Source organism: Neolamprologus multifasciatus, chromosome 12 (genome assembly GCF_963576455.1).
Source record: "Neolamprologus multifasciatus chromosome 12, fNeoMul1.2, whole genome shotgun sequence".
NCBI lineage: Eukaryota > Metazoa > Chordata > Actinopteri > Cichliformes > Cichlidae > Neolamprologus > Neolamprologus multifasciatus.
The window spans coordinates 15,892,242-15,911,353 of NC_140450.1; the positions used below are offsets into that span (position 1 = coordinate 15,892,242).

General features: G+C 40.9%; 1 protein-coding gene across 1 annotated transcript; it reads right to left on the reverse strand.

Annotated features, from left to right (window-relative positions):
* Positions 1 to 133: 133 nt before the first annotated feature.
* Positions 134 to 6,870, reverse strand: ccdc112 (coiled-coil domain containing 112). Its single transcript, XM_085181264.1, has 14 exons — positions 6,766 to 6,870; positions 6,154 to 6,281; positions 5,364 to 5,485; positions 5,049 to 5,138; positions 4,012 to 4,087; positions 3,598 to 3,724; positions 3,302 to 3,418; positions 3,005 to 3,142; positions 1,854 to 1,975; positions 1,545 to 1,671; positions 1,196 to 1,363; positions 885 to 983; positions 627 to 745; positions 134 to 512 (listed from the first exon to the last, which is right to left on the reverse strand). The coding sequence occupies exons 1-14, from the start codon at positions 6,808 to 6,810 to the stop codon at positions 482 to 484; spliced, it is 1,509 nt and encodes a 502-aa protein (XP_085037390.1). The 5' UTR covers positions 6,811 to 6,870; the 3' UTR covers positions 134 to 481.
* Between the last annotated feature and the right edge of the window lie 12,242 nt (positions 6,871 to 19,112).

Consider the following 19,112-nt stretch of genomic DNA (forward strand, 5'->3'; position numbering starts at 1 on the left):
ACTTCGATGTACCTAAAGTGTAAACGGCACATCACAATAAAAATCTTTATTTTAAAAATAACAGTTTCACAGTTTAACCTCCTAGGACCTGGCGTCCACATATGTGTACATCACATTTTGGGTTATTTAACAAGGGCCTGATATCCACTTACGAGGACATTATACTGCTCTTGTTCTATCAAAATTTTAAATGAATATCCTCATATGTGGCTCTCATTCTTCTTAGAAACAAAAATTAGGTTAAAAAAAATCTGTTAATTCTTCTTTTTTTTTTACATTCATCAGGTCCCAATCAGCCCAAATATCAAAGAGAAATTAAAAATGCATGCCGTGGAATAGTTTGGGTCTTAGGAGGTTAAAATTGAACTGAATTGCAACTTAAAAGTTATATGACAAATTAAAAAGAGACAATTCAAGCGGTGTATATCTTTATTTTCTTTAAAAAATAGAAAGGATTCTGAACACAATCCAGGACTCTTCATCACAGGCCTTGTCTCCAAGTGGGAACAGCTCTGTAACAAAAAGAAAATTTCAGTCATTTAGAAATAAATTACTCATTATTACCAAATGTTTCTTGACAGAAACTTGAACGATATACAGAAAAAAATTAAGTTTAGGAGGCAGACCTGTGAAACATTTGTAGCACTGGCCCATCTCCCGACGGTCCAACGTGTTTCAGCCGCTCCTCCCATCCCTTCGTAGGGCGGATAAGCCTGGACGGGTCTCTGTTGACATGATTGTCCACCTGAATGTGGAAAAAACGACAAAACGTCAACCTTTTTCCCACACGCAGTTTAATCTTCTTATTTCAAGATTTCACAACGATGATTTTCTGATTTAGTGACTTAACTGTTACTTTTTCCACAAGAAAACAAACCTCTCACCTTCTCCTTCAACTTGGCAGCGAGTCTCCTCTGCCTTTCCTCTTGCTCTTTTTCCCTCAGCTGTTTCTCATGGAGCTTTGCCTCCACCCTATGAAGATCCTGCAGAAAGGCAGAGACGAGCCTTGTATTTCACAGTGTTTTGACATCACAACCTCGCCTGATGAAAACCGCACTCTTATCCAGAGCAACATCCTGTTTAACACCAGAAATCTGAAAATCTGGCATTTTACAGCAGTCACTTAAGGCATCTCAGTTTAAAACAAAATCGCATCTTGTGTTTCCCTGTGTCTGTAATTTTGGCACTTTTGTACCCTTTCATTAAAACGCCTGATGCTCTTTGTCGCCTCCTTTCTCCTCTCTTCTCTTTCTCTCTCTTCTTCTGCTCTTCTCCTCCTCTCTTGTTCCTCCTCTTCTACTCTCCTCAGTCGGAGCTGCTCCTCTACGGTTAGCTTCACTTCCAGCTGCCGGCGGCGCTCCTCCTAATAAAAAGTATGAATACATGGTTAAAGTAAAAAGCAGTTTAGGACACAACATGCACATATTTACTCCTTGGTTTTACTCTGTATTTTCATTTTTACATTAAATGAGTGCATAACTACACAGAAGTGCTCCCTGACTAAACTACAGCGACAGTAAAATGACACCCGAGCACCAAAGCACCTTTTCCCGTCTCCTCTTTTGAATCTCTTCAGCCAGTCTTTGCTCCTCTTCCTGCTCCTCCCTCCTTTTCTTTTCTTCCCTCCATTCCTCCAGACGCCGTGCCATCTCCCTCCTCTCCTCCTCAGTCCTAAAACAAATTATATACCACGAACAAACGACACCCCCAAAAATCCATCAATCAACTGGGTGCTCATAACATGAGGTGGGATTTATGACATTGGGTTGAATTTAACTGGCATAGCTAGGAGATCAACCCGCCTGCATCATTTCCTTTTTAGTTCATACTAGTGTGTCACACTCCTGGCTCACCTGTGTTTCTGGGCCTGGCTTTTGGCCTCCTTCTCCCTCCTTTTTGCCTCTTCTGTCTTCTCCTGAGTCTGTATCCTGATCTGGCGTTCCTGATGCTTGCTGGCTTTCCAGCGCTGAATAGCCTGCATGTGGCATAAAAATAAGCAGTGCCATAAGAAACCACAAAATACTTAACAAGCAGCAGCACAGGTTGCAAAAAAATTCTTATGATGTGCTGTCTATTTAATGTTAACACATAAAGAAAATGTGAGGTAATGTTCAATCATCGCCATTTTTTCAAACTAATCAGGGGGGATATGTAGTGAAGTTGAAAATCTAACTCTTTATGATTGCTTAGTTTTCAGTTAAAAACAGTGGACTGTCAGCAGAACTTCTGCGCTGATGTTTTAAGTCTCCGCTCATAATAAATTATTAAAAGCTTTTTGTAACTCTGTCTGAAAACTCAAAGGTCAAACTGGCTCACCATCAATGAAATTCAAAGGTTATTGTAGTGTGTGAAGTGCAAAATCTGTTGGCTGTGTTGCACAAACTTCCGAAAATTCTAATCCACTCAGAAGTAGAGGTGGTTCACAAACGTCTTCACTGAAAAACCAAAGTGTTTGAGTTCAGGAGTAATACATGAGTACATGGTCAGTAGTAACCACAGCCAGAGAAAACGTGAATGCATCAGCATATCATATCACTGACCCGATTACTGATGTTAGCATAATGGTGATATGTGGGAGTCAACCGATAGGACCAGCCCCTAAGCTTACAATCATCACCATCTAACAAACAGGACGTGCGGCAAAGCAGTATTTAAAGCTATTACATCATTTGATATTTCATGAAGTTCTTTCTTTATCATTTTGTGCAAAATCTATCAAAATCCAGAATCTTCTGTTAGCAACTTTACTGTAAGGGTCTGCATTGAATACCGTTTAATTTCACTCAGGAGTGAGGAGTGAAACTGTAAGCAGCATGCATGAAGGTTATAGTGCGAAAATGGAAATGCTCCCATAAAACAACAGATATGGCCTTAACCTTGAGGATGAGCTAAAAGTGAAGTTCACAGGTGCTTTTTCTCCAACCTCACCTTCACGTTTGTCTAATGCGCACATATATAGATAATAGTTAGATTTCTATTCTGCTCAGACATGTTTTGTCATTACCTCTTTCTTCCTGTCCTGCAGGTAGATGAGCTCCTGATGCCATTCCTCGTGTCGCTCTATCTCCTCCATTGTTTTACCAGGCAGATACAGCTTGGCTTCTTTCCTGTAGCCTGGCTCCCCACTGTGCTTCACCCAGACCTGTGAGTCAGACAGATTACAGACAGACAACCGCGCTGAGGTCACCAAGCTTTGGGCTGGCAGCTGCTGAGTCTGCCCGTTAGTTTAAGCAGTAGTGTTTGACCATATGACATGAATGGCAAGTGAAAGGAAGAGAAATAACAGTAATGGTTTACTTGCTTTAAGAAAAGCTTCATGGTCATATTGGTCCCAGCCACCATAAGAGCCTCCAGTCTTCTGCAGGAAAACCTCCAGCGCTCTGACTTCTGCTGGCAGGTCTCTGTCGGGTGGTTTGGTCTTATGGAAAAGAGGCAGCTATGAAAAGTCAACTGCCACTGTGTTGGTTAGATAGCTATTTATTTATCTTATTCTAATTCTGAGACTTCTCACTGAAACTCATCTCTCTAATATTTTACCACCTAACTGACAAACACGAGAGAAAATTCAGAGAGGAGGAAGACGAGACAGAGACACACCCTAACAGTGGGAGCTGCGGGTAGTTTGGGATTCATTTTGACAGCAAGGCTCCAGTTTTCAATCTTCTTCTCATAAGCGGTGATTTCCTGTCTGCATGTCCACTCTTCCTTCAAAAATTCCTCAAAGCTGAACGAAAAGCAAATCAATTTTAACAAAATATTGACATCAGCACAAGAGTTCACCCCCAGAAAATATTAAATGGTGGCTGCTTTTTCTCTCCTTTAACGTACATAAAGCTGGAATCACGTGCGAACGAATGCAACATGTAGAAGTGCAATGTACCTGCTTGCTTCACTATGTTAAATATTATTACATTTTAAGTTAAAGGTAGTTTACTTTAATAGTGATGACATATTTTAAAATGGATTTTAAGCCTCTACATCTAACTCAGGTTGTTTGGTTTATGCTGTTACCATGAGCGCTGTTCCTCCTTCATGCTGTTAATAGAAATTTCCACCTCTGACATGATTTCCTTCAGTTTTTCAATCACTGAAAATCCAAGAAAATGCAGAGACAATAAGAACTCTATACATATAACAATGCAGTCAACTTTGTTGAGCAGTGCACTACTCAGATGCACTGAGTATTTCCTTTTCAGTCACTTTTCTCACTCAACAAGTGTTAATAGACCTCTCTGCTGAATCACACTTGTTATTAATCTCTGGCTCTCATCCACAGCATGTCTTTCATGCTGTCTTCCTTCTCTCACCCCAACCGGTCGCAGCAGATGGCCGCTCCTCCCCTGAGCCTGGTACTGCTGGAGGTTTCTTCCTGTTCAAAGGGAGTTTTTCCTTCCCACTGTCGCCAAAGTGCTTGCTCATAGGGAGTCACATGATTGTTTTTTTTTCTCTGTATGTATTATTGTAGGGTCTACCTTACAATATAAAGCGCCTTGAGGCGACTGTTGTTGTGATTTAGCGCTATATAAATAAAATTGAATTGAATACTCTGCAATAGTGGATATTAAATTAAAGAGGACCTATTACATTCATGTCCATTTCCAGCTATTTACTCTTGGATCTTTACTACATCAGCTTTGCATGATTAAAAGTTCAAAATCATCCCCATTTACTTCATAGTAAGTCTCGTCTAGTCTGAAATGAGCTGTTTTAGCTCCTTGTCATTTAAGCAATATTTTTATGACTGGCTGCCAATCGAGAACAGAACGCTTAAATAGCAGCTGGAGTAAGATGTCCCTGTTAGGGATATCCCATCTCTTTGACATCATCCAGACCCAGGAGCAGAAAAAAAAAACAGTCTAAAGGGGAGTTTTAAGCAAGGTCTGAAGCCTGAGCTTGTGGTTCACAGGGATTTCTTGCACAAATACCAGCTATTACTAATTAAAACCCACACTCTGTTTAATGTGAGCATTTACCAACAGTATAATATATATGACTGGAATAAGGAAAAGCAGAAATGGTCCACTTTAACATAAATGAGTAAAACTTACACTCCGGAGTTGGTTTCACATCAGTTAGATGTCTCTGAAATTTCCTCACACCATTATGAATCTTCATGAGCTGCTTTTGAAGATTTATCTCTGAAGGAAAAAGAACAGGGTTAGGGTTAAAAGCAATATTCATCACAGAGGATGGATGCTTCTTCTAATAAATGTTTATTGCTATGCCTCCAGTTTCAGAGATTCCAGCCTCTCTGGATCTGATAATAAGTCTTCCCACAAAAAAAATGCTGAGTGAGATGCCCCGTCACCTCGCAACATTAAAATGTCAGGTGAAAATGTTAGTATATGTAAAGAAAGACCTACTCTCAGCATTTCTTGGTCCCTCCAGCACATTCTCGTACTCTTCGATCTCTCCACTCACATCCGCCCAGCCACTCTTTCTGCACTGAGAAATCAGCGTCCTCTCTTTCTCCAACTTCTCAATCCTATGAAAAGTTCAGCGATTCATTTGATCTGTTACACATTATTACAAATAATCTGATTTCACCTTATTAGAACAATTAAAATTACAAGTAGACATGGTCAAGATGACCTCTGATTAAAATTATCTTTAGGGTTTAGAGAATGGTCTGAAAAAGAGGAAATATCAAGTCAGCGTCAGTTCTCTGGGAGAAAATGTCTTGTTAATGCCAGAGATCATGAGAGAATGGCTTGATTGCTTTGAAATGATAGTAATGCAACAGTAACTCCAATAACCACTTGTTATAACCCAGGTGTGGTATAGGAAGAGCAGCTCCTAATGCACAACATGTCGATCAGTCTTGATATCTTCTGCAACATTCAGATGCTAGGGTCAGAATTTGGCATAAACATTAAGAAAGCATGGCACAATCCAGCCGTGCACCAGCAGTTCAGGCTGCTGGTGGTGATGTAATGGTGTGGGGCATATTTTCTTGGCACACTTTGGGACCCTTAATACCAACTGAGCATCGCTTAAATGGCACAGAGTATTATTGCTGACTGTTTCCAACTCATCTTCAGTGAATGAGAAATTAACATAACATCGATATGAAACTTTTGACGATGTAAATAAAAATATGTGTTAGAAATTCAATTTAAACGCAGAAGAAGTGACAGCAGCAGTATTACTTACTGCCTCCTGTTCCTCTCAGCCTCCCTGAGGAACTGTGCAGTTTTCTGTGTGGCCAGCCTGTGGTCCACACTTTGACCGCTGAGCAGGGGTGATGTGCATGGCTGCAGGACACTAGGCTCTTCCTCCCCCTGCTCATATTCAGTTAGTGTTAGTAAAACACAAGTGCAGCTCATGCCAACAACCTCCGGTGTAGATTGTGTGCATTTTCAAAAGTCCAGAAAGTTCTATCCGATAATAAATCCACAGTCTACTCAACGACATTGGCATCTGTAACCATGTTATTTATACAGCACCCATTATCGGGCAGACGCAAATTTAGCAACAAAAGCTCTGAAAAACATTTCAAAAACAATTAAACCATTAATGGCGAGTCCTGCATACTACTGATTAGCGCAATAAACAAATCTGTAAAATTACCAAGCAGTTTCGTCTCTTAAAGCTAACTTTGCTACCTAGCACTGACTAACGTTAGCTCTTTAGACTTTCAGATGGCCCGAAAACTGAAAGTAAAACGCGCCAAAAAGAAAACAAAACATATCATTCAAATACAGCCGGCTGTCTAATGCAAGGCAGTTTAGGAATAAATGAAATAATGAGCACTATGACAGATACCGAGTAATGTTTATCATCCTCCCATGCAGTTGCCAGGGCAGCCATGTTTGGAGTGGAGTACTTCTGCAGTCACTGGTTTGTACCAGCAGAAGGCGCTGCTGTCATTAAGGGACTGTGGTATAACAAGTGACTGTAAAAGAACCGTGGACTGTATATAACCACGAAGAAAACCTTACACAAACACGTTTCATCCTTTTTAGCCAGTGTGAAGCTCTCACATGGATACCAGGCTCACTCCTTAAATGTTTTGTTTCATAACCACAATCTTTTCCTGCCACTGCCATGTGGTTTTATTCCCAGCCTTGTAGTTTTGCATGTTTTCTAGAAGATACGCAAAGTCAAAAGCCAGAAAAGTCAGTGAACCAAAGAAATATTGAAATCTTCCTTGAATTAATAACCTTTCAATTGCTGAAAGTTGATTTTAGTGTGGCCCAATAAAACTTACAAAGTATAAAAAGTCTTCAAAGAGTATTATTCCATGTTTTCCTTTCAGTCTCTGTAACCCAGTTCTCGAGTTATACAATCTGACTGTACCCTGCAGCTTGATAGTTAAAGTTACCTATATGCCTCTCACTCTCTAAAATAACTGCCTGCGCAGTGTACCGAGGCCTCGGCTATTTCTGTAACAGCTTTTTCACGATGGCCAACAGCTATAATTATTATGAGACTTGCCAAAGTGACAGTGACAGAGACACTGAGAGAAAGAGAGTGAAGGCAGTATAAATAGAAACCTGAATCCATTATTGAGTGCAGATATTGGGGATGGTCTCTCCCTCGGGTGCAGAGGCAGAGTTGTGATCGCAACATAAATAGCAACCGCTCTCCTTAATGGAGAGTGTTACAATTTCCTGTCCTCATCCTCAGCAGAGGGACCCACTTAATTTGATAAAAGAGGCAATCAGATGACTGCTTGGCATGACAGATCAAACAAGTGGGTATAGCTGGGGATTTCCAGACCACGTAGTTTGTATCTGCATACAAAAATGTAAATGTCAAGGAGAACAAATGAAAGCAGCTTGAAGATGACATAACTCGTTCCAGTGTTAAGGCATTAGCTCGGCAAAACAACTCATAACTCAAAGTTCACCTACTACCACGTGTCTATATCTGGCTGTCATAAGTTAAACGTGTGATTAGATATGTGTCATAGCAACAGTACAGGAGAAATACTCAATATAAAATTAGCAGTAGCACAGAGTGGAAGTTAAAAAACAGTTGTTTAATTCAACATTTTATTCAATAAATCCCGTGCACCACCACCGTCCTGAGATAATGTTAGCTGAGGGAAGTTGCATTAAATCAGCTCGACTGAAACACCAGCCAACACTGGACACAGCGTGATATTCTGAGCAAGCTAATGGCTCAGCCACAGGAGTAGAAATTGCGCAGCAACCTCCTTGCAAGTATAAAAGAGCATTAAAAAAATATATATTAAAAAAATGTGAAATTTCTTTTAAATGAGAAGCACCAGATATGAGATTTTTTAATGATTTATCATAGTTAATTGCTGTGTTATCAGAAACAGATTGCATGCAGTTGCCACCTTAACCCCGTTTGTTTGCAGACTGATAGCAGAGTGACTCCAGCTTGTGGAAACATTTTATAGCAGGTTTTAGTGAAAGCGTTTGTATGCTTGACAATCTTATTGGATAAAAAAATAAAGACAAAATTTAACTTTGTGGACATAACTTGCCGTTTTAATAAAAGGGTGATAAATCACAATAAATGTCATTGCAATACTCAGGATACTTTAGTGTATTCAAAAATTGCAATAAAACCACATCATTAGTGAAGTATTGTGATGATCTTGTATCGTGGGGTGTGTGTGAGTAAAACCCAGGGATTCAACATTAGTTTCAAAATAAAGTGCCAAAACCAAAAAATACTTTATACACAAATTTTTATATTACTGTTTGTTATTGGATTAGTGATGCCACTAATTCTGCAGTTGTAGAATTCATCAGATGGGTATCTTAATGTACATCACTACTTTGCAATATTCACTATAATATAGTTTCTAATGTTTTGAGTCCTAAAATCCTGCCATGATGTTTCTTTACCGCTTATCCAGCTTAGAGTCCCGGGGCACTGGAGCCTATCACAGCTGTCTCTGTGTGAGGAGGAACTCAAATAAATGACATACAAAGAACTCAGAGTAAATGCACTTTTGCTTTTTTAGAATTAGGTCACAAAACCGATTAAAACTTAAGTCAAACTTTCGTAAGTCAATGTTAAAATCATGTCTTAAAACTGGAAGGCATGTGGATGAGGCAATACAGGTAGGAGAAAGAATGAAAGAACCTCTGACATGACCTCTGACCTCTTACTTAAGAGCCAATGAGCTATTTGGAAATGTTATGACACACGATCGCTGTAAACTGAGTGGACAGTTTTGCATTCTTGAACGGTGGAAGTATCAGTGTCACTCATGCCAGATCTTTAAATTAAAATTTATGCCATTCTTCAAACTGTGTGTGTGTTTCCCATAGGAAAGCATGAACACACACATACATGATGGCTGTTTAACGATCTATCTAAGGGGACTCCCATGCCATATCTGCTACCTGCAGGTATAGCGGAGTCTTGTGAAGGTGCCCAGCTAAGATATTTATGGACAATAAAGATGTGAAGCTTTCTTTATGCTATTTCCAAAGACATCCACAGTATTGAGGAAGTTGTCTGGGCTCTGGGGCACAGCAAAGCACATCTCATCCCCTCTGGGGATGGGAAAAACTTCTTACTGATAGAAATAACGTCAACTAAATTTTGTTTTTGAACCCTTTTAGGTCTTGGAGCTCTTTCCTTCGATTGCATGCCTGCCAAAAGTTCAGGCTTGTTTTACTTTTAGTCTCTATTCCTGTCCCCCTTTTTATCTTCTTTGCCTTCTCCAACTATGGCCTCTTTTCTTTTGCCAAAAATGAAAGAAAAAACCCCCAATGAGACCTACTCCAGCTGTCCCAACATCCAACTAACTGAGAAAAGGGAAAGCGACATTTCTCCTGTTCTCGTTTTCGTTGTAAGGTTGTGTCTTAATTTTGCACCCAGATGTAGGTGTGACAGTGAAGCTTACAGCAAAGTGTTATTTAGCTAATGCAATAGCTTATCTGTTGCCCATTTAACAGGTTCATTTGACCATGCATGCGCAGGCAGTTGCATATCCATCACTGTACCCTAAATCTAAATCTTCTAACATGTCTTCAACATAAAAAACTGAGTGATCTGCATTGTAGTGGAGTTGATTTTTGTCCACTTAAGACAGTTCCAGTCTGTGATGTGACTGTCTAAACAGATTTAGGTCCTCACAACATGAGCAATGCCGTGCACCCGCATACGCAGAGTTTGTTCTGACACCTGCTGTAATTGTATACGGTGCTACAAAGCAACACGATCTGACTGTGCCCTGCGCATGTTGAGCATGTTAGACCCATACAGGATGCCAACCGGGGTGGACACATGCATTTCTGTATGTGTGTGTGTGTGTGTGTGTTTGTATGCATTTCAGTAAATCACTTGTGTTCTAAGGACTTGAGTAGGCAGTAGGAAAGTGATCAGTCTAATTGCTTTCCCCGCTGTGCTTCGTACTTGTACGTCCTCTCTGACGTCAGCACATAAATGTTTCTGCAAATGTTTCTTTCGCTCTGACCTTCTGGTCATTTATTGTGAGTGCTTGTGTTAATGCCTTTATTTCTTTTATTCTTGCCCTTAACATAACCACATTTATCGTCTGCAGCCAGACTTTGTAGAAACTCTTGCTTCAAAAATAGCAGTTTTGCACCTCTTTCAGTGATCAGAGGAGACGTCTGAGGAGAAGCGATATTGACTTTTCTCTTATTCTTACTTTTGGACAGTTGACAGTTAAACAGTTGCTTTATTTCACACTGCTGCAGGGCATGAAATGGGGGTAATGACTGGTCTAGAAAGCAATAATGCAACAGCTTGCACAGGGTGAATGTTTGGCATGCAAACCTCAGCGGTCCCTGGAGTCCTGATAACTTCAGTCATCCTCTCTTCTGACCTTTCATTCAACACCACCAGTGGGCCGTCGTTTCTGCTCATCCAGCACCCCGCTCTATGCAGGATGGCTGAAATGAGCTGCAGTATCATTGCACCTTTACTTGTTAAATAAGTGGCAGTTTAATGAGAATCATTAAAAGGAGAAAAACCTGGTGGCCTTTTTATGAAAGGTTGGAAACATTTTAGTAGCATGCTTGCTGTGAAAAACGTATGCACAGCGTATTTGAACTGCTGATTTAGCCCTTCCTTTAGCTATTTTTACTCTCTGACCACATTGCTAATAAAAATCATGGTACAAGTTCCTGAATGAAACACTTAAAGCAAGCTATATCAGCGTAGGCAGGAAGTCACACAAAAATGAGTAGAGCTTGAGAGATAACAACCCTGAATGTCATACAGGGATAGTCACAGCCGCACTTCCAGTCACGCCGAAAGCTATACATTCTGTTTAGCTTTAACAAAAACTTTATATTACTACCAACACTTAGAAACAAATCAGTTTTTACTGTTTGCCTTCCTTATGCTGTCCACTTTTATGTGAGAGAGCCTCTGGATAAGAGGCCCTCTCACATGACTTTTTACCTCAACAACCCTCTTAGATAAGGGATGTACAAGCAAAGCTTTCAACTGCTGACCTCAGATAACCTGTAGAGAGGGTTATGTTGTTACTCTAATGCTTTATATAGAGTGGCGGGGCTCTAAATCTTACATAATATATACACACATGCACCGCACATACCTACGCTCAATGTGCACTTTTATGGGTTTTAATGGAAATATCTAATCAGCCAATCACGCAATAGTAACTCAAATAGTTGTTACAGTGAAGGTGTGCAGAAGAGTATCTGTAAATGCATAACACAATGGACATTGAAGCAGACTGACTTCAGCAGCAGAAGAGCACACCAGGGGCCACTCTTGTTAGCTAAAAACAGGAAACAGTCTAGCGCTAGCAAGGCTAGGTTTGGTCAGAAATTTGTGTAAACAACGTGAAGCGTGGCTCCATCCTGTCTTGTATCAGTGTTTCAGGCTGTTGATTGCGATGTAATGGTGTAGGAGATATTTTATTAGTATGCCTGTAATACCAGTTTAGCACCATTTCAGCACCACATCCTACCTGAGTCTGACCACAGTGTACCCATCTTCTGACGCTTCCAGCAGGATAACATTCTGTGTCACGAAGCTCAAATCATCTCAAAAGGGCTCCTTGAACACATCAGTGAGTTCACTGTGTAATAGAGCACCTTTGGGATGTGGTTGAAATATCTATGATCTATGCATATCTAAAGCTTACCCAAATAAAAGATACAACAGAAGCAGCTAACATTACTTCATATGCAAATACAGTGGGGCAAAAAAGTATTTAGTCAGCCACCGATTGTGCAAGTTCCCCCACTTAAAATGATGACAGAGGTCAGTAATTTGCACCAGAGGTACACTTCAACTGTGAGAGACAGAATGTGAAAAAAAAAAAATCCATGAATTCACATGGTAGGATTTGTAAAGAATTTATTCGTAAATCAGGGTGGAAAATAAGTATTTGGTCAATAACAAAAATACAACTCAATACTTTGTAACATAACCTTTGTTGGCAATAACAGAGGTCAAACGTTTACTATAGGTCTTTACCAGGTTTGCACACACAGTAGCTGGTATTTTGGCCCATTCCTCCATGCAGATCTTCTCAAGAGCAGTGATGTTTTGGGGCTGTCGCCGAGCAACACGGACTTTCAACTCCCGCCACAGATTTTCTATGGGGTTGAGGTCTGGAGACTGGCTAGGCCACTCCAGGACTTTCAAATGCTTCTTACGGAGCCACTCCTTTGATGCCCGGGCGGTGTGTTTTGGATCATTGTCATGTTGGAAGACCCAGCCTCGTTTCATCTTCAAAGTTCTCACTGATGGAAGGAGGTTTTGGCTCAAAATCTCACGATACTTGGCCCCATTCATTCTGTCCTTAACACGGATCAGTCGTCCTGTCCCCTTGGCAGAAAAACAGCCCCATAGCATGATGTTTCCACCCCCATGCTTCACAGTAGGTATGGTGTTCTTGGGATGCAACTCAGTATTCTTCTTCCTCCAAACACGACGAGTTGAGTTTATACCAAAAAGTTCTACTTTGGTTTCATCTGACCACATGACATTCTCCCAATCCTCTGCTGTATCATCCATGTGCTCTCTGGCAAACTTCAGACGGGCCTGGACATGCACTAGCTTCAGCAGCGGAACACGTCTGGCACTGCGGGATTTGATTCCCTGCCGTTGTAGTGTGTTACTGATGGTGACCTTTGTTACTTTGGTCCCAGCTCTCTGCAGGTCATTCACCAGGTCCCCCCGTGTGGTTCTGGGATCTTTGCTCACCGTTCTCATGATCATTTTGACCCCACGGGATGAGATCTTGCGTGGAGCCCCAGATCGAGGGAGATTATCAGTGGTCTTGTATGTCTTCCATTTTCTGATGATTGCTCCCACAGTTGATTTTTTCACACCAAGCTGCTTGCCTATTGTAGATTCACTCTTCCCAGTCTGGTGCAGGTCTACAATTCTTTTCCTGGTGTCCTTCGAAAGCTCTTTGGTCTTGGCCATGGCGGAGTTTGGAGTCTGACTGGTTGAGGCTCTGGACAGGTGTCTTTTATACAGATGATGAGGTCAAACAGGTGCCATTCATACAGGTAACGAGTGGGGGACAGAAAAGCTTCTTACAGAAGACGTTACAGGTCTGTGAGAGCCAGGGATTTTCCTTGTTTGAGGTGACCAAATACTTATTTTCCACCCTGATTTACGAATAAATTCTTTACAAATCCTACCATGTGAATTCATGGATTTTTTTTTCACATTCTGTCTCTCACAGTTGAAGTGTACCTCTGGTGCAAATTACTGACCTCTGTCATCATTTTAAGTGGGGGAACTTGCACAATCGGTGGCTGACTAAATACTTTTTTGCCCCACTGTAAGTAGTCCGCAGGTGCGCCTGGGCTGTCAAAATAAAAGACGCGCACCAGATAAGAAGTTGCAATGCGCGTTTGCGTACATATAAAAGGCACTGTTTTTGTCCGCTAGAGTGGGATTTTCACGGCATATTCTGAACCACATCTCAGTGCGTTCATCATTTGTTTGAAGCCAGCTCACCTCCTGCAACCACTTTTCCAAGAATACGCGCTTCTTTTGCGGTTCGGAGCTTTCTAACATTTCTTTGGAGGTGGAGGAACACCAAAGTAATTGCTTAAAGGAGCTTGCTTCTTCGACATCTTCTAAACAAATGTCTGTCCTCCTCCAGAAAATCCTACGTACGCAAACGCGCGTTGCAACTTCTTATCTGGTGCTTTTATTTTGACAGCCCATGTGCACCCCTGGATATAAAGTGAAAAGTTTATTGTTCTAACAAAATACTTTTCATGTTTTTACAATATACTATCATGTTAGTACAATATACTTTTCACGTTTGAACAACATAATATCTCGTTATTACAATATAATATTTATATTGTAAGAACATGAAAGTTTTTTTGTTATAACGTGATAATTATGTTCAAACGTGAAAAGTATATTGGACTAACATGAAAGTATATTTTTAGAAAAATAAACTTTTCACGTTATAACATGGTATAGCTCTATTTTTCTTTTGCCTGGGTGGCAGCTTTATGCTTCCTTACAAATATGATGAAAAACCCTATTAAGTTATTTTAAAATGGAAAACGACATCTCACTTAAGACAGATCAAGAAAGTCATCAAATGGACCTTGTGCTAAGCACAAACAAAAATGTATAGTTGGTTGATTTTTTCTTAGTCGGTCCTGCTTTCAAAACCTCTTAACTTGTACATTACAACTGAAATTTTGATTTTACTTAATCTTTTTACTTAGTATTGCAACTAATTATTCACAATCTAGTTTAACGAGAAAAATAAAGTCATATCACGCGGCTCAGCCCTCATGTTGGACATGTGTGTGCTTGAGCTCTGGCTAAAAGGATACTTTCCACAGAGTATCCTCGTGGGATAAACACGATCCGGCTATATGCAGCATGTGTATGCCAGAGTTTCTACCTATAAGTTTAACTCTGTTAGAATTTCACATCAGTGCTACTGCTAGCAAAGTTTGCCTGACAGCCTGCTGAGGTTAAAACAGCAGAGCTGCACTGTTTTATTTTAGCTTTCCTCTTATACACCTTTTTTAAAATACACTTCTAAAACTAAATGTTAATGATGAAAGACTAACCTTTTTCCTTATACACACAAGCAGATCACATAATGAAGTGGTTTAAATGTGAAAAATATGCTTTTGTGTGTTGGGATCATTTTTTGCATCTCTTCAGTGTTCATGCAGCGCTCTCATATTAGATAATTAAGGAAATAAAGTTTGAGAGATGACCCAAAAACAATGTTTCTAACCTCATTATTAGATTAACTCAACATTTTGTGTGAAATATTACTCAGATAACTCATTCTGAAATTAAACCAACAACACAAGATCCTGGAGCTTTCTTCCTTTTTCCTAAATTAACAAACTTTTACGTTAAGAAAATCCATAACTAATTGGAAACTATGTTTGTGATGTCAGCAGACTCTTGCTTCTTCTTTGGAAAAGTAAATTGTGTTGGAGTAAAATCTTGTGGCATCTGCTCAATAATGCAGCTGTGGTCTGAGCCCTGTCTGTGTGTTTTCTACAAGCTGATTAAGCATTAACTGGAAGAAAGTGAATGAAGACTCACATGGACACCAGGAGACTGTTAAAAGGAGTCCAGACATTGTTGTCATTGACCACACACACAGAGTGTGTGTGTGTGTGTGTGTGTGTGTGTGTGTGTGTGTGTGTGTGTGTGAGAGAGAGAGAGAGAGAGAGAGAGAGACAAGTGTTAACGTTACAGAGCTGACCCATGGGGCTTATAGGAGTTGATTGCAGAGATGCCACTCAGGGTTCAGAGAGTGTGCTTGGGTACATTTAAGTGTGTGTGTGTGTGTGTGTGTGTGTGTGTGTGTGTGTGTGTGTGTGTGTGTGTGTGTGTGTGTGTGTGGACAACAGGTATTGACATCTTCATGGGGACCAAAAGTTGGTAGTTTAATATACTTGTGGGGACAAACAGCCCTCGTGGGGACCGTGAAGGCATTTTTGAGACTCAGAATGTGGTTTTGGTGTCAGGGTTACAATTAGGTTATGGTTAGGTTTAGGGTAGGGGTCAGGGTTAGGCATTCATTTTTGATGGTTGGGGTTAGGGTAAGCGGCTAGGGAAAGCATTATGTCAATGAGATGTCCCCACAAGGATATAAATACAAACGTGTGTGTGTGTGTGTGTGTGTGTGTGTGTGTGTGTGTGTGTGTGTGTGTGTGTGTGTGTGTGGTTAAAAGAGCAGTCTGTCTGCTCTAAAGTCCGTGGCTGCTGGTGTCACCCTACTCCGAGAGTTTTATTACAGTTTAACACAACTACTAAGACACCTCTCTTAAAACTTTCCAGCTTTTTGTCAAAAGTGTGAATGCAAAACCTCCAACTGATCAGGCAAGTTGTAACGCTGCAAACAGACAGCTTTTTGTTTGGGGAAACTTGCCTATTTCCACAAACTCATGCACAATGATCACATTTTATGGTGCTTTCATTCAGCTTGTTTTGTCCTTCTCTTCTGGGTCATGGATACTTTGAACAGAAGCTCGCTTAATCAGATTGCTTAATGATCTACGGGCTGATTGGTGTGGCTCAGCAGTCAGCCAGATTTGATTTGATTAGATTAGATTTTCTTTGACCAGCCTTTGCATGATGAGTTTCACTTTCTTCCTTGTGGACACAGGCTTATAGTAACAACAAGGTATAAAAATAGATTTGCTGCATCACACAAATAATTTTCCTCTGAATTTCCCTATTAGCAAAACCACAGAGAGTCTGTGGAGACTGAGTTGAACAACTGCTTCTTGTCTTGCTCTTCTCATCCTCCTCATCCACTAGCTCCCAAACACACACACACACACACGCGCGCGCGCACACACACACACAGTCTTCCCAGTCTGCCTCGAACACTCACCAGATCCACATCTTGGTTTCAGTGCACACCACACTGTGCAGTCTGAGCTCGTACTGTTTATAATGCTTTCAGCGCTTTCATCATTAGATACAAGCCAGAACAATTTTTAGTACTTCTGCAACCAACAACACCCAAGCTGTGGTTGAGTTTAGCTTCTGCCATCTGCGGCTACAATTGTGCATCACATGTGTTCAGAGTAGTTGAAAAAGAGTATATGAAGTCTGCAAAAAGTGTTCAAATAGGTGGATTTCTTTATTGAGTTTAACAGTGATCGATTAAAGCCTTGAACATTTTGCTCAGAGAATGTGATGTCAGTCAGACTGTGCCACTATCACAGCTTTTTACTGCTTAAAAATGGCTGTCAGTAGGAAATAAGAATACTTATCTTTTCATTCTGAATATAAAACCAGCCTCTTCACATCTCTGCTCCTTTGAACTACTGGTGCTTATCTGGAAAGGCCTCTGGAAACGCATACCTGAAAGATTTATGAGAGGCTTTAAGTTCAGACACAGATACAGATGATTCAATAAAGAAAATGTATGCATCATGAAGCACACTGACGGGCTATTTCAGGGCAAACTGAACTTTCTGCTTTAATTCTGGTATCTGACCACATTATTTTTTGATTTCTCCCCTCCCTTTACCACACCTGTGGGTTTCCCTCAGAGTTTCATTGCCTGAGAGAAAAGAACAAAAATGAGCAAACAAAACAATGCTGTAATTTCACACACCACCCTTCATAACTGTGGATTGTTCTCAGACACTCCCTTATCTGAGATGTAACGTCATAACAAAATTGTCGAAGAAGTAACAGAGATATGATGGAAGCTTGAAACCAGGAGTAGAACTACCAAAGAAAATTCACAGATAAAGGCAGTGGACACAGACAGAAAAGAGAAGCCGTGAAAGCTCGGGGTAAGGTATCGGCTGCACCAGTGAGATCGTGAGTAATGGACACCAGCAGGCTGGAGCATCAAGTTTATCCTCCAGACACTGGATCTGTCACCGCCTGTGCCCAGCAACTCAGGATCAGAGCAAACGCTGCCGACACGTTTTGGTTAGATTATCAGCTACTGATAGGTGCCGAGGTCGGGAGTGAGCGAGAGAGAGAAAGCGAAAGAGACAATATATGTGTGTGTGAGTGTGTGTATGTGTGTGAGTGTGTGTGTGAGTGTGTGTGTGTGCACACTTTTTCACACGTGCAAATCACTGTAAGCCTGAGCAACAGAGGCATGACAGAACAGTCCAACAAGTGAACCAGACAATGAGGCATAAAGCTGAATGAGTGGGATAGGTTTGACGTGTGTGATTGGAAATAACTGACGTTCAGGAACAGGGCCGCACCCATCTTGTCATAAATACCTACCTGCCCTTCACACCTGATCTCATTTTCTTTGCCTCTCCCTCTTCTTCTGCCTGACACTGACTCACGTTGATCCTCGAGTGAAACCTTTCCCAAAGCCCATGCTCTTCATCTAGTCTAGTCTTCATCTAGCACTCCTTCTCCTGGTGCTTGCTCGTGAAATCTGGATGCCCCCCCCCACCAACCCCCAGAGTTATGTATTACTTGCACAGTTGCCTCACAGCTGAGCTTCTGAGCCACGGCTGCTCTTTTATCTGCAGCACTTCTGCACCCACATACTCAGGTCTGAGTTCGTTTCAGCGCCGCAGAGCCGCAGAGAAACACCGGGCAAGGTGCAGTACATTGTTACGAGACAGAAAAGGAGGTACCTTGTGGAAATTATGGATTCTCAAAAGAGAGCGCAGGCGGCTCTGATGAGTCAGTGCTGCTTTGTGGCAGATGGTTTGGCATTGGCAACAAATGTGGGCGCCGCCAAACAATTTCACTGATCAGGAAGAACTGTTGTTGTACAAGCTGCATTTTAATGGAAGCACTGAATGGAAATGGAAGCATTTCTTATCTCGGGGAAAACGCTTTTCTGTAATGTAACCTGGATGCTTTTCATTAGAGAAACAGAAGAGGAAAATATTCTGACTGTAATAAACAACCGAAACCAGAGAAACGCTTTCAGCTTGATGTGCTTTCTGTGAGGCAGATAGAATAAAAATAAATAAAAATAAATGTGAGCATCTGCTGTAGCAGAACATGACTGCCACTTTCTGATGATTCATAATGATAAGGCAGGGAGTGCAGATGCTGATATCGGTGTTTGTGTTTGCTAATTTAACTCACTTTCCTCTTATCTAGCCTGTAAAACTGCAGTTCTCTACAGTATTTTGTATTTGTATTTTTTGTATAGCGCTTTACTTGGTCCTAAGGACCCCAAAGCGCTTTACACTATACACAATCATCCACCCATT

Coding starts and splice junctions, on each gene's coding strand:
- ccdc112 (XM_085181264.1), bottom strand. CDS start 6,810: ATGGCTGCCCTGGCAACTGCATGGGAGGATGATAAACATTACTCG. Junction 6,282..6,765: donor AGGATGATAAACATTACTCG/GTATCTGTCATA, acceptor GAATATGAGCAG/GGGGAGGAAGAGCCTAGTGT. Junction 1,976..3,004: donor TGCAGGACAGGAAGAAAGAG/GTAATGACAAAA, acceptor TGCCACATGCAG/GCTATTCAGCGCTGGAAAGC.